Source organism: Drosophila yakuba, chromosome 3R, assembly GCF_016746365.2.
Source record: "Drosophila yakuba strain Tai18E2 chromosome 3R, Prin_Dyak_Tai18E2_2.1, whole genome shotgun sequence".
NCBI classification, from domain to species: domain Eukaryota; kingdom Metazoa; phylum Arthropoda; class Insecta; order Diptera; family Drosophilidae; genus Drosophila; species Drosophila yakuba.
The window spans coordinates 4,294,755-4,310,925 of record NC_052530.2 but is presented as its reverse complement, the minus strand read 5'-3'; the positions used below and the strand labels follow the sequence as shown (position 1 = coordinate 4,310,925).

Genomic DNA, 16,171 nt, shown 5'->3' with positions numbered 1-16,171 from the left:
GTATCAGATAGTCGGGGAACTCGACTATAGCGTTCTCTCTTGTTTTGCTTTCACTCATGGCTACAAATATTTAGTTGAACCTTTCCGTCCATTCATTCAGATACACACAGCTATACATAGACACAGTTGCAACTACAGATGCAGATACAGATTGAAGCGAAGTTAAATAATATTTATACATGTGCATCTCCATCCAAGCAGCAGCTTCCTTTATCAGAACTAAACAATTTAGAGATACGTAATGAAATGCCGAAACACAGGGACAATGCATTCAAAATGTTGCTGCAAAAAAATCACAAAAAAATCGCGCATCGAGCATTTGGGAGATTGGGAGGATAACGCGCTTTAGATATTTGAGATAAGCAAAACTACCAGCGAGGTTTCCTGCAACTAATTATACGATATATAAGTCAGAGGAACATACATTCAGAAACATACAACATTATAGATAATCAGATTTGTAAACTCCGCTCTTCACGAACCCTATACGAACTTTTTTATGATAAAACTCTCTCTATCTCTAAACCTTTATATTGTTTCCACTGCTCTCCTTCAGCAAAACATTCAAGTTGCTTTGATTACAGAAATAATAAACTTCGGCCTGGTCGACGTTAAATGCCCGTTCCGAAATCAATTGGTTTAAGATAGATACAAATTGCTGAACAATAGTGCAAAAAGAATATTTCGTAGAGGGCATTTCTACCGTGCAGTCATACCAGAAATTCTTATTAGGATTCCTATAGAATTCTTTACATTTAAGTCACAACAAAGACGAAAGCATATAGAAAGTGTTAATGAAGCAAATGATATATTATGGCAAGTTATTTCAAAGGCAACCAATACAAGAAACAAAATGCTATTTACTAAGTTCAATTCGAATGACAGGTGACGTTAATACACGATACACAAAATCAACAACACGAGAATATATCATTTATTGCAAATGTTGAACAAAATTGATTAAAAAGGCAAAGGACTGCGCTCTCGTTGGGCGTCCCGAACACCTTATATTGTATTTTAATATCTCGACAACAATCGAAGGTCGAGAAACGACAATAAACTGTGAAATGAATATGTAAAAACAAAAAAAAAAAAACAAAATAAAACACAAAAACCAAAATTATACTAAAATTTGCGGAGAGGAGAATTATTAATATTGATGAACACAGAAACTTGAATTGTGTAAAACTAAAAACTAAAGAGAAAATTTAATGAAAAACAAACATTTAAAGAACAAAACAAAAGAAAATTCATTAAAAATTGTTTTTTAATAAAGGATAAATATGTGTTTTATTCCTCTTTTTAGAAATGTTGATCTTCTTAGTTATACATTTGAAATTGGCTCCCATGTATTATTTCCCCATAGTAAAAACTCGGTGTTTGGGATTTTACATAAAGCGGTGGTATTTCTTTATTTACCATTGATAAACCATTTAATTCGTATATTGTATATATAAATAATTTAAATATTTATAAATTTATATTGTGAAATATAAATGTGTTGTGGATGCATGCGCCATATCGGTTGCTCTGTTGCGCAAAAAAAGAGACTCACGTTATAACTCAAGTGTTTATGATGTTCTTAAAGGGCATACTAAGTATCTATTTTGGATATTTCATTCGAATAATGCTTTAATTAATTGGAAATTATTTTACAAAAGTTTTCTTTCCTAACCGTTCACATCTCGTTTAGTATAGTGCGTTTCTCAAAGGAACCAAGTTAATGATGACATACTAAACTATATTTATGGTCTATCCACTATCGTATCAATGCTATGAATTTCTCAAGCCAACTTCGGATCTTTCAAGTTCTGTGATGGGTGTGCTTTTCAAAATGTATTATATTACTAATCAGTCTTGACAACAAAAATAAATACGACCAGCTATGGTAATGCTCTACCAAAAGGGTCATCAACTGAATCTAGTCTTTAGTTTAGATATGATTCCAGAGCACTCATTGGCTCCGATCCAAAACAGGAGTACATTTATCTACTTACGCAGGGCACAGAAATCAAATCAAGTAAGCGGGTGTATTGGGTGCGGGTGCTGAGGGACGAGGTCGAAAGTCTTGTGCGTGTAAGATATGTATGGGGCGTGGATAGTATTCAATCGTATCATACATTAGATAATGTTCATATTGTCGCTTTGTTACATTACATTTTACATTCAGCTTAAACGGTAAGCGTTGAGAGACCATAGAAAATACATATGCCAAAGCCTTGCTGGGTGTCTATCCTCTATGCCGACTAGCTGAAGCATAAGGTGTTGGCTAGTAGTGCCATAAAATTACCAGTTTACAGTTTAACCTTACAATAAAAACCATAGAATTGCAGCTTAAATTCGTATGCCTTCTGTTCATTCCAATTTTCGTTCGTTTGATAAGAGAAATTGCTTAGGGGGAAATACTTTGAGTGCTTGCACATGATCGAGCTATGATATTTTATTCTTTTTGCATTAATATTTGCTTAGGTCTTACAGTTAGCTATCGATATTCATTCATATATGATATGATAAACTTTAGTTTACATGGATTACTTAAACTCGATTAGCTTATTATCTTACACATTGTATACGAGCATAGCATGTATAAATATAAATATATATTAGATTTAGATTTAGCCGTAGATGTAGGTGTAGTTTAGATGTAGATATAGTTAAGCTTCAATTCTTTTTAGTGGGTCATCTGGGTGGCAATTAGCGCTACACTCTTGAGTGGATCATCGTCAAGGCAAAGCAAACGAAGAGTAATTTATTTAATTTGGGGTCCGGTAACCAGCTGATCCTTTGGAAGATTAGTGGATTTGGTATGGCTTCTCTGGGGGCCCGGAGCTGTACAAAAACCGAGATGCTAACTTAGAGCGATATGGGGTATAGGGACTTACAACATTGCAAGTTGGTAAGGCTATGGGTTTAAAATCCGATTGCAAATTAAAATCCGACATTTAACACTTTATAGTACAATGTGTTATGCCGTTAAGCAATCAGACTTTAACATATGACTTAAAGGGGTAATGGTGCGCAATGCTCTTTGCAATACGTAGTATAAATAAACTGGGATCCCTAGCCATCCTAGTGCAGCTGGGCCGTCACATACAGTCCGCAATCCTGGTCGGAGGCCATCGAGTAGTTGGCGGAGTCGCGATCCTCCGGAATCGTGGGATGAGTCTCGTGCGGCAGCTTCACGAAGGCGTGGTGACCAGCTCCGTAGCCCAAGTGTCCGTAGGGCGACTCCGCCGCCTTGGTCACGTGCGGCAGGCGGCGCAGAAAGTGCGGATTTGAGTAGCGCACTCCATTTGGCAGCGTGGTGTGCGGCTGTTGACCACTACCATTTCCAAGGGCCACTGAGGCATTGGCGTAGTGCATACTGTTGGGCGTCATGAAGCTGGAGACCTGTGATGGCGGCATACCGCCGCCGGCCATGGAACTGGTCATTGTCGAGGTGGAGGCATAGCCATTACCGCTCCCGGCGAGCTGCTGGCTGTGACAGCCCACCGGCAGTGGCATCGTGCTGCAGTGAGCCGTATAGTCGAACTTCTGCTCCGGAACCGAACGCTGCGGCGGCAGTGTGGCACTATTAATGACCGCCGAAGAGGTCGCGGAGGGATCCGCATTGAAGCTGGACATGCGCATGTTGGTGCAGCGACCGTAAGGCTCTTCCTGTATGGGCGGCTGTGGAGGACGTGGTGGTGGCTTGCTGTTTGCCCTCGGCCGAATTATGACCTCCAGCTCACGCTCCTCGCCCGAGTGGACGCCACTGGAGGATTCGGAGGGGGCCCGTTCTGGCGGTGAGGTGGTGTTGGTACTTTCGGTGGTGGAGGTGGTATCGCTGCGCGGTGTCAACGCCTCGTTGGGAACGCCCGAATCGGCGCGACGTAGGCAACGAGGTGTGGAACTGGAAGCAATCTGGGAATGGGACACAAACATAAAAAGAGAGAGAGAGTAGGAAGTCAGTGAAAGTGGTCAAGGAGCTGCTGGGATAATGAGAGATTCTAGGAGATGACAGTAGGGGCTCTGCTTCAGTGTGGCCCCTCCTGCAAGTGAAAACGAAATCAAATCAAATCGGGAAGACTCTTTTCATTCCCTTTGCCCCATCCTGCTCCTCCAGGTCATCCATCAAACCGGAGCACTAATTCGGACAGTGTCGCTGCCGATGTGCCCAGACCAAGTCCCCATGTCTGTGGCCCTGGCACTGATTTATGCTGTCTCATAAAAGCAAACATAAATCTCAGGCTGCTGCTCTAGGGGCGTGACATGCTACACGCCCCTACATGCAGTTTCACATGCAAATCGCCCAAACAAGAGCACAAAACAAGAGAGAGTCGAGTTCCCCGACTATCTGATACCCGTTACTCAGTTAGTGGAAGTGCGAAGGAGAGTCTTTAACACTGACAGTTTTTGTTGGTTTGTGGGCGTTGGAGTGGGCGTGGCAAAAAGTTTACAAAACTAAAAACAAAAATGAAAAAATATCAAAACATTTTTCAAAAGTGTGGGCGTGTCAGCTTTGGGCGGTTTGTGGGCGTTAGAGTGGGCGTGGCAAAAAGTTTTTTGGCAAATCGATAGAAATTAACAAGACCAATACAAAAACGAAAAAATATCAAATTATTTTTTTGAAATCTAGTATACCCTTTTCCTTTACGAGTAACGGGTATAAATATCCACTACACACTATGATGGTGGGTAAATACTCTAGCTGTGGGTACGCCTTAGAGTCTGGGAATTTGATGCATTGTCAAGGATAACTTACTATATGTGCAATATATCATGGCAAACCGTAATTGTAAAATACAGACGGAGATACAAGTTTTAAAAATTATTAAGTAAACTAGACACCCCAACTCTCAAATCTTTATACTCTTTACTTTTAAAATTTATATAACTAAAGAGTGGTTAGGATCCAAAATAGTATCAGTATTAAATGTTCTCCCCCAGTTCAATTGCTTATAATCGGAATCTATGGAAACCTGATTATTTCAAATAAGCCCGATATTACTAGGGTATCCACCTAGTTTGAAGCCTAACTTATACCCACTTCCTCGACTTACATGCGCGTCGTTGGTGTGAACTGAGACCGTGACCGGAGCCAAGGGGCTGACAAGATGCTGGTGCGGATGGCCCTGCTGCTGGAGAGGATGCTGTGGTGGCTGCTGATGCTGGAGAGGATGCTGCTGTGGATGCGGCAGCGAATGCTGAAGTGGATTGTGGTGGCGCTCGGGCGACAACTGCATCATCTCGGGCATTGCTTGAGGAGCGCGTCCGTAGATGCCGGCAGAGTGGGGCATTACCGCTGGTGGCAGAGGAATGGGAGCTCCCTTCATGGGCAGCGGTGGAGGTGGTGGTGGCGCCTCGGCCTGGTTCGACGGCAGTGGTGGCTCCAGATCCCTGGTGGATGCGTAGGTTATGCTGTCGTCGCGCACACAGGCTAGTAACTTGCCCTCCTCGGAGAGGTTGTCGTCACTGATGCCTCCCAATCCGCTCAGGTTCGCATAGTCGTGGGGATGTCCATGGGCAAAAGAGTGGGCCTGCCGCTGCTGATGGTGATGGTTGGCCGGCGGCGGCGGAGGAAGTTCGTCGTACTCGGAAAGGTGGAGCAGACTAACGCCCACCGAGGTGTTGCTCACGCCCCTCTTCATGCTGCCCATGGTGATGCCCACGACGGCCCCGGCAGTGGCTGCTCTTAGTGTCGCGTACTCGCCGTCGTCAACTTCCCCCGCAGCACTGGCAAAACATACCGAGGCTCCACGGCTCGTATGGCTGGAGGAGAATGGGATTCCGGTCAGTGGATGATATACTACCAAATTAAATTGCCGCCTTGTGTTGGTTGCCACCAGGTCTGTCAGGCACCTCAGGGATTAGAATGAACCCAAGGAAAAGAATCATTTTAGAAAATCTCTATTAAAAAGGCCTTGGGTATTGAAATTAACATTAAATAAAAGAAAATGGTTTAAAAGTATACTCTTGTCTGCTATAAAAGTGTAAAACTTGTTCTTTATAGGCCACATTTATAATAAAAACATTTCAGTACTGTTCCAGCTAAATCACTAAAAGATTATTAACATTAAGACTGTTTCTAATTTAGCTTATTTAAATGAAAATTTCTTTTTATATAAGTTGGTAATACAACTTGGTGATATTTTTTATTATTTATCCAATTACTAAAGCTTGTTCACAGACCTCTAAATCCATTCTCTTCCCTAGAATTCGCTCCAACACTATCTGTGTTAGTTCAATGGTTTTCCAGTTAGTTAAACAAATTACCAAGGACAACAACAACAACACGGCGACATCGACAACAACAACACATAATCTGCGAATGCTTTTGTTTTAGTAGTAGTTAATTGTTAATTGAAATGCAATTCGCCCACACTCAATTAGCTAGAGTTAGTAGTAATTAAGTTCTAGTAAATCAAACAATTAAAAATTAAATAAATAAGAATCGTTTTTAAAAAACAGGCGACAAGCGGAACAAAATAGTTTCTCATTATTATCCTTCATCCTCTATACATACATGTCTCTCTATAGATATACACGAACATATATGGATAAATCGTTTTGCTATGTTTAATTGAAGAATTTTAGTGGACTAACAAATGCTTAAACTAAACGAAAACACAAAAGTGATTATATAAATGGGCGAATGTCAGAAGCACGCACGAATCGAAACTAAAACTGAGAGTACAGTGCTGGTAAATGTGGGGTAAATTATGTGAGGCAAAACGCAGCACTAATGACTAGTGTTGGGCAATTAGTTTTCAATAATGGCTCTTCCCGAAAATGGGACGTGCAGAGGAAACACACCGATAAAGTACAAAATCAATGAATTAGCAGTCTAGGTAAGAACGAAAACACAAAATCACATGAAATTCCTGAAAAATAGTGCGAGGTGGGTGGGTTTTGGTTTTGGTTTTTTTTTTGCGGTGCAGTGTGTGTATGTGAAGAAAAAACAAATAAAACTAGTTGCTATGGTTAGAGTTAGAAGAACGGACAAGTACGGAGCTTGAAAACCCGCAATGCTTTTGTTGTTTTGGTGTTGGTAGCTAAAAAACGATTTTTTACCGCTTGCCATCAGTTTGTTCTTGGTCACCAATTAGTAGGACATCATCAGACGTACTCGTAACTTCGTTGAAGGTGACCTTCAGCTTGGGCGAACTGGGTGTCAGCTTGGGCCAATAGATGTCCTCCTGGGCGGCCAGTCCCATGCCCGTCCCGCCCATGCCCCCATTGATGCCCCCACCCAATCCCAATCCCATTCCCAGTTCCGTGCTAGTGGCCGTACTCATCATGTCCGGCTTGGAGTCACCACCATTCACCGTGGTGCTGGTCGAGTTGCAGCCACTGCTGCTCGAGTTGCTCCCCGTGCGCTGGCCACTGGACATCAGGAGCGGCTGGGCACTTGACTTCCCCAGCAGTCCGCCGTAAGTGCTGTCCAGTGGAGGCAGCTTAAAGTGCCAGCGCCGCTTGATGGTCAGGCAAAGCCAGATGACAATCCATAGCAGCAGGTGTGTCACTCCGACAAGAGCTGCAAAATCGAAGGGGGAAAGGTGAGATGGTGACGCTGCACGGTTAAAAGCGTAATACGGTTAAGGCGGCGGCAATCGGCCGTATGACAGCTTAATTGGACCGAGTCTGTAGTTCGATTGTCTCGCCCCAAGTGACACTCAATACGGCTCCTTTGTCTCATCGGGTTATCTAACCCCCGATTACCGCTCACCCGACGGCAGAGCCAGAGTCCAAACAAGGCCGCTAATTGGCTTAGACCACAAAACATACCTAAGACCGAGTTCAAGGCGGCCCCGGTACCCGATCTAATTATGCAAATCTAACATTTAATCGATTGCGGAATTGGACATTGCAGAGATTTGCTTACAACCGCTCTATCTAAAACATCATACTCTGAAATGAAAGCTTTTAACGGAGATGAGAAATGGAAATGTCTCGTTTCAAATGTAAGTTCCCAGTTCTTGATAAAAACATGAACGGGCAGCCAAATCTATAGTATTTTAATTTAATAACTTACAGGAAAAGTTTTAAAAACATTAAGTTAAATATTTGTCTGGCTGTTGAAGACCAATTTTATATACCGAGTATTATTATGAGTTATTCTAAAAAAAAAGAAGTTTAATATTTATTTCATTTTAAATGTGATTTACCCCAATAATATTTAACACCGCATAGTTTTCTCATTTTCTAGCAATGTGCTTTGTAAAATTTATGTAAGATTCAATACCAATTTTCACTGGATCGTTATTTTTAAGAAACCTTATATATTTTCTACTTACCAGCTAGAAAGGTGGGACAGTGCAAATTGTTCTTGTAGGTGGCACTGAGATCATTGAGCAGCGGAGCCTTCACCACCGCCAGGGCGAGGACGAAGCACAAGGAGGCGCAGTGGGCGAAGTAGATCCAGGTTTGGTGGCTCTTCAACGTAATGATGGAGCGATCCCGCATCCGGGTGGCCAGGCGTCCGTGTCCGTACAAGTACATGACCATGGAAGAGGCCAACACCAAAGAGGTGGACAAAAGATACAAAGCCAAAGTGACCACTGCATTCAGGATGAGTCCTGGCTGATGAACCGGCATGGCCTCGGCGTAGATTTGTAGCTTGTACAGATTCGAGATACCCACATAGCCGAGTATAATGTCCAGGGCGGCCACCACCATCTGGAGGCTGAAAACGCAGGCAAAGGCCTTCGAGGTATTCCAGAAAACGGCCGGATACCGAACGGACCACACCAACAGGGCGCATAGTAAGTTCACAAACTCGGCACTGGGTGGCTGGGAAAAAATGGCCACATCGATGGGTTTATCAATGCCAAAGAAAAGCTGCAGCATTCCGGCAAAGCCATCCAGTCGGACGTAATCCTGCACTGCCTTCGGACTGTTTGGTGCAGCAGGAGGTGCAGGAGTCAGGGCGGGCACCGCCTGAAATTCTCCATCCTCCAGCTCGAAGTCCTCGCTCTCCTCGGGCTCCTCCTCATTCGATTTGGCCACAAATTCACTGGAATTTATATTGGCATCGCCGAGCAGATATTCCGGCTCGATTTCAACTCCGGCCGCCCGTTTGGAAATCCTGCGCTTCTGGTTCTTCGGTTTGATGGCAATGATCTTAGAGTTGGAGGCTGATACGGGCGTCGAGGGAATCGGTAGCTCCGGCAGGACTTCGGGTCTCACGCGGTGGATGCTGCTGTCCCGCGTGGTGGTCTCCTCCTCTGGAAAGCTCTCGAGGATCGCCTGCTCGTGGGAGGCCACGTGATGGCGACGCGGTGGCTGCTGTTGACGCTGTTTATTGTGATGTTTGTGGTGTTTGCGGGACTTTCCATGATGGTGATGTGCTGGTTGCCTGCTGGTTGATATCTCCATAGGTTTAATAGTGGTGGTGGTGCTGGTTCCCCTAGTACTAGTTGTTGTGGCTGCAGTGGTCGATGTCGATGGCGCAGTTGTTGTTGTGGTAGTAGATGTTGTGCTACTGGAGCTGCTTGATGCGGCCTCTTTGCCCAGAGTTCCCAGCTGTTGCCACTTTTCCACATTCAACTTGTCAGCATCGGAGGTCGTCTTAGCTGTTGTGGTGGCTGTTCCAACTGCGGTTCTTGGCGCCAACTCATCGAAATCTGGCATGATGACTGTTCCCTCCTCGCCGACACCCACACCATCATCTTCTTCGCCACGAATCGCCTCCTCCAGCTCCTGGCGCTCCTCCTCGTCGATGTCTTGATTAATTAAATCGGGCACTTCAAAGTATTGGTCCTTGCCCGCATTCAGTTTGTTGGTGGTGGTTGTTGTCCTGGTCGTTGCCGTAGTTTTGGCCGCCTTTCTGCCGTTTGCCATCTTATCGGGTCGCAGATCGAACAAATTGTTATTGCCCCCGGCTGGCACTCCACGGATGGCCGTAAACATGGTATCGTTGAAGTAGTCCTCCTCGTCCTGTTCCAAGCTGTTTGCGGTAAAGTTTAGTCTTCCATGCTGCTGGCTCGACTGCTGGTGGTGTCTGGGAAAGGGTGTGGCACCCACCACCGACATGGCCATCAAATTGCGTCGATTGATCACAACAAAGTCCAATTCAGTGGCCCAAATTTGCTCTGGAATGGTAGAGAGCGAAAGAGAAAGATTTGAGGGGGGTTTGTGGATTGATGGCTGCTCAAGTACATAGAATTAATTGCTTTGAACTCGGTAGGGAACTCGAACACATCACGCAGGATTACATGGTAAGCACCTGTTAAGGACCAACACACACACACTCCTTGCATAAACATGAGCTTGTGTAATAAGCAGGATGATTCCTGTCTTCCACTCGAATCCACCCTTCAGCCGTGTGGCAATCGTTAATTAAATGAGGCATCGATACCAATACTTGCAGTGCTTCTATAATCCACGCCCCGTTGATTATTAGACGGGGACAATGGGCTCCGCTTCTTTGCCTGAATCTCAATGAATACCAACCAAGTCAAATCAATGACGACGTGAACTGGAATGTCCAGACAATAGGAAATCTACGCTGTGTTCGCTCTGCTCGAAAGCCAAAAGAAGAAAACAAAAAGCAAACTATTTTTCCGGCAGATCCCATTTCCGTTCGATTCCACCCCAAATGGGAAAACAATGCACACAATTCCACCATTAGGCAACATGCCCGGTCAGTTTCGGGGGTCTAATTAGGCGCACACTGGAAACATATGAACATATTTGAACCTCTAGCGCCCCGTACTTTTTCACCCGATCTCCTTAAGCTTTCATGCATACTTCCCAACTTTCGAACTGATATCTACTTTGCAATGGCTTGACTTAATATTCATGTTTATTACGGTCGGGTTCTGATAATGAGATTTATTGGAGCAAGGAAGCGCCTGGGAGTGGCAAGCCACTCTGTTTCCTTGTTCCATAGCAGTTAAGGAGTTTTCCAGTGCAGTCTGAAAACCAATTGGGCGAGCAGATAAGCACTATTCTTAGATTTGGGTTATCTCCAATAACCTTTAAAGGGTAGAAACCATCTAAAGGTGTTTAATTATTATTGTTTATTTATACGATAACTTTGAATTCATTAGCTGTGTTACGCGAGACAACCTTTAGTTAAAACTTTTATAATTAAACAAGTTTGGCATGTTTTGGCCTTAACATATTGGTATTATATATATTTTACAATTAAAACTTTACAGCTAAAAACATGACAATAAGGAAATCAACAATCAATTAAGCAGCTTCTTGAAAGGCAATCGATCAAGAAATAATCCAAACACTTCCATTGACAGCGCAATTCCTTTCGGGTCAAAACAAGTAACTTTCCCGTCCCAAACAAATGTTAGCCCCCTTTTTCGGCAAACCGCAATACTTTCCCACCATTACAGACCCTAATCCCAATTAAATCCAGCCCGGAGTCACAAATTTGTTTCTCCTAGCCCAGTTAAGTCGGCGTAGAGCTTTGCAAAGATTCCAGAAAGCTTTCTAATTAGTTTGCTTTATGATGTCGCTCATGGCATGCCCTTGTTAATAATGCAGCGCTCAGGAAAGAAATGAAAATTTGCCAAGTTAACACTTTCATAAAATAATTTATTAGTCGATTTGCTTTAGGGACGTTTACCCAGCGAGCGGTGGGAAATAAAAGAAAGCCACTGAAATGGGAATTGCCCAGCAAATATTAAAGACAATGGCCCGAAACGAAAACGAAGAACGAAGTCAGCAAGGATGGGCGCAGCCAACTCGAAAGCCAAGAAACACGAACCGATGTGGAATAACAACAATGGCTGCCATAATAATATGTTCCTTCTGCCGTTGTCTTTGTTGTAATGACCAAAGACGATGCTGGCAAAGCGGCAAGTGGCTCGTAAAACCGAAAACACCGAAAATCTGAAGATTAACCCGGGCTTCCAACCTCCACATGGCATCCTAGCCACCTAGCCACCCAACCACCCATCTTTCCTCTTGATTATGCCAATGACAATAGCACCAATGAGAAAAAAACGGAACGAGCGGCCGAAAGGACGGTGTGCGGAGATGCTGGAGCTCTGGGGATAAGAGTAATGAAAATGCGCAAATCCAACTCCGGCCACGGCGACCAACAGCGGAGGCGGTGGCGAAGGCGGAGGAGGCGACTTTCAGCTGCGGTAATAGTTGCGATAAGACGGACCCCCACATTTTCCCAGAGTCCCCACGAACCCCAACCTGCAGCCCAAGCTCGCGCTCGTTAAGTCTTTAGCATGAATAATGATAAGTTCTCCGCTGCAAGAAGCTAAGCCCATGTACAGTGGTGGTTTGAAAGCTAGTTACACTCCCATCCATAATCTTTAATTCACTTGCAAATTGAAATTTCCAAAAATTTATGTCACACATTAATCAATTTATACCATATCTTGTATAACCTGAGATATTTGATTATATTTTCTTTCCCACGTATATATAGTTTTATAAAAAGTATATATGCTGACTACCGCCGCTGTGCGTAGAACTCACACCCAACGGACAGCCGGGCCCCAATGTCTTGAGCCACTTGCAAAGCACCAGTGGAAAAGGCCACCCACCCATCCGGGAACAGTCTGGTAATCTGAGCCGCGCTGTTTAGCAGCCTTTTATGCGCTCAATATGGCACTGGACTATAGGCCCTACTGCTTTCCGTCCGCTACTCCCGCCTACCGTCAACCGTTTTCATCAGAATTTTCATTTGTTTTTCGCCAGAGATGTCTGCATTAATTATTTATGAGTGTAGGATGGCGTATAAGTGATTTCGCCATAAAATTGTTTTTGGTAGTGATTTTGGTGTCATCTATGTATTAATGAAATTAATTAACGAATTGCGGCCACTTCCGTTTCTTTTTCCTTAAGCATCTTCCTTTTTTCAGTGTTCTTTTCTGATGGCGACAACAGCTGCAGGCCGTCGGGAACTTTTTATTATAATATTTTAATGTCTTCTTTTACTTTGTGATGTAAATGAGGCAGTTTGATGGGTCAGTGGGTAAGTAAAGAAAAGAAAATATAAAAACCTTGAAAAAATCATTTGACTGAAGTTCTATTAAATAGAACGGTTATTCCATTACCAAATTTTAAAACCAAAATTTGAATATAAATAAGAAATTAATGACAGAATTATCTTCCTATCTTAGGTTTATTTTCTTTTTATGTTATCTTTACCACCCTAGTTTTATAAGTTTTTTATTAGTCCATACTTAACGGTTTCCAAGACATACACTGCGTCTACGGAATATCTCAAAAGTTGTTAAAGTTTCCGCTGAATTTTATGAAATGCATTTGTGGCCACATTTACCACTCCTTTTGATGGCTTTCAACCCTGCAGCTTTTTATGCGAGTTGGTCGAAAGTTTTAAAAGCATTTTTTATGATTCGTTTCGCCTAATTGCGCCATCTTACGTTTGTCCCGATATTATGCAGATCCCCTCACACCTTTTAGATTCCACCAGAAAATCACAGAACGTCAATCAAATTGGAGAAAATTTCTAATTGGCGCCTAAAAATCATAATTTCCAACTTACTAGCATAAGCGCATCATCAACCGGGCCGACAGGCCAATCTTGGCCAGCTTAAGTCTTTAGGGATGTCAAACGCGTTGACAAATTGCAAGGGACAAAAGAGCAAGGAAAGAGGAGGAGCAAAAAAAGTCTTAGAAATGAAGGGAAAATGGAGAAAAACCAGCAAGCCAGTCAGTCGAGCGTGAAAATGGCGAAAACGGAGTTGCGAGACAAGGCATTGCACTTAGCTTGACCAGCTGGCCCCTTGAACCCGGGCCATTCCACACATAATCTCCATGTCTACCACCCCTTTTGGCCAAGTGCAACTTTAGCTTTGACTGCACATTTTATTTGCGCCGATGATTTTCTAATTTAGGAAAAGTTGTGCGGGTGGAAAAACAATTTCCCGCCCAGCATGGATTGCACATCGACCGCCGATAGAATGTCTGTCAGCGACAAGAGATCGACTTTGTGGCACTGGACCAGCAAAAACAGGGTAAAAAAAACTCAAACAGAAGCATCACAAACAACAAAAACGACAACGAAATTAATTGAAAAATCACACAGGGATGGCGGGAGGGGATCCTGCATCCAAGTCACTCAGTTAGTCAGTCAGCGAGGATTTAAACGCATCTCGTCATGGTTTTTATGATGCCAATCCAACCCAATGCCCCGCTGTCGGTGCCACATTTTTAATTTAGACCGCGTGGCAACGATGGACTGATGGACCGATGGTCGATGTCATTGTCTTTTCGTCCTGCCTTCCTGTCCAACGATTCACTTCTGTACTCCGTTTCCCACTGGTTCCCGACCAACTGCTGGCCGGGGACTTTGGCTCGGGCTCGGGTATCCACTTCAAGTGTAGTAAATTTTGATTTGACTGCCGATGCTGTAGCTACAGCTACAGCCACATCTATAGCCCTCCATCATTGTTTCGCCCATCGCGTTTTTTCTCCTTTTGCAATCCCAGCTGCCATTCCTGGCCATTTAGCGAAAGTTTTTGATGGAAAGTGGTATGTGTACTTTGGCAAGCGGCTTAGCAACTTTAAATGCTGAACAATCAACTAATTGCAATGGAAGTTCATAAAGATATTTTTTGGGATTTTACCGTACACCTCATTATCACGAGAAAGTTAAAGCAAAGATGCTGAGATCTTCTGAAGTTGGCTTTTTCTCTGGCTAACTTAATGCAACTTGAGAAATAACAATTTAAATAGCTATGTTTTACATTAACTCAGTTTAGTTGCAATTTATAAATATCTCGTTAAATAACAAATGTTTCTTGGCACCTTCCTGCTTCAATGAAATGTACGTTCACCGCAATTATTTTTGCCAGCCTGTCATTAAACGTGTAATTAGTTTACTGGGCGTCCAGGACGGCGGCGGCGACATCATGTGACACTCGTCGATCCAACTGTACACAGAGGCGCAAGCACCCGTGGAGCTCCCAGGTTGTGGTGTACAAACAGAGCCCGTCGGTGCAACGTGGCCCAGGACTCTTTCGATTGGTGTCCTGCTCACAGTTGGCCAACATTTGCACAGTTTTGGGTCGCTTGACTCGTTTCCGCAGCGATGTCGTTGCCATTGCTGCTGCCTTGTTATTAACATGGCTTATTGCAGGCCATAATAAGCTCCTTTTCTGTCCCTGTCAGCCTTTCCCCTCCCCCCACCCTCTCCTTCCGTCTGTGTGTTTGTGCATGTGTGTGATTGTGAGTGGTGTTTGCTCCTATGGTTGTTAGCCTGTGTGCTTTCTCGTTCGTTTGTGTTTTTGTTTGCCGAGCGGTCGGGCTGTATATGTTTGGCCAGCAGATTTCCCCGGCGATTGCCTTTGAAGCTGTTGCTCCAGCAGCTCCTCGGAAATTTTTGTTTTGCTTCCTTCGGATATTCCCCTAAGTTCACTTTGTTAAGCGTCCTTCAGCGCATCCTAAACTTCTTCGTTAAACAGTTTGGTTTTGGCCCACACATATGCCAGCGAATTTAAATTGGCCTGCTCATTTACCGTGCTCCGGGATTTTCCCTCGAGAAGGAGGGAAATCGCTGTCAATTTCAGTTTGTTTAAGGAACAATAAATTGAATTAAAAAGCGGAATGGCAAACGCGATTGCGAATTGATTGTATCGAAAATGGAAATTATGATTGATAAAAGGCCCACCCACTTCCCATTCACTTGCCAGGAAAAAACCGCCTCCACTCATGTTCATTTTAATAGTTGTCATCAGCGACAGCGCCAGTGTCATCACACCATCAATATGACAATGTACAACGTGGCAACAATAAAAACGGGGATAAATGCAATTCGTGCTCGGCAACATTGTGCATGGGCTATTCTCCTTCCCTATTGCCCCCAGAATTTGCTTTTCCGCGGCAAGTGCATAATCGACATGCAATAAAAAAAAGCTATAAAAGAAGCTTTAAGGGGATCGAAATTTTTGGTACCCTATAAGTTTTGCAACTGATGAGAATCTGTAAAGATGGCTATAAGATAATTAGTAATAAGAAAAGCCAAAGATTTGCCAAAGATTGTTTCCAAAAGATAGTTTAGGCTAAAAAGTAACTAGGAACAGAGGAAAATGTATCAGAATCAGTATGGGAATGCTGAGTTGTAAAAAAAAACAATGGTGGCATAGTGAGTTACGTGTGGATCGATATTAAAAAAATAAAAAGAAGTTTGATAATTGTATTCGAAATAAATTAACTTTAATTTTTGACTCAGGAACAGACGCGCACC

At 43.4% G+C, this 16,171-nt stretch overlaps 1 protein-coding gene across 6 annotated transcripts in view; it reads right to left on the bottom strand.

The window, feature by feature from the left end:
• Positions 1 to 1,379: 1,379 nt before the first annotated feature.
• LOC6535491 (protein tincar) overlaps positions 1,380 to 16,171 on the bottom strand; it is a 64,342-nt gene continuing 49,550 nt past the window's right edge. For 3 of the 6 annotated variants that reach the window (XM_039376404.1, XM_039376405.1, XM_002096086.3), the window contains 4 exons: positions 8,277 to 10,073; positions 7,054 to 7,516; positions 5,043 to 5,751; positions 1,380 to 3,903 (listed from right to left, as the gene is read on the bottom strand). In XM_039376404.1, the coding sequence (XP_039232338.1) occupies positions 3,070 to 3,903; positions 5,043 to 5,751; positions 7,054 to 7,516; positions 8,277 to 10,073 (3,803 nt within the window). In that variant the 3' untranslated portion in view covers positions 1,380 to 3,069. Of the gene's footprint in view, positions 3,904 to 5,042; positions 5,831 to 7,049; positions 7,517 to 8,276; positions 10,074 to 16,171 lie in introns of those variants that run through there. The other 3 variants (XM_039376407.2, XM_039376406.2, XM_039376408.1) reach the window with 3 other exon arrangements.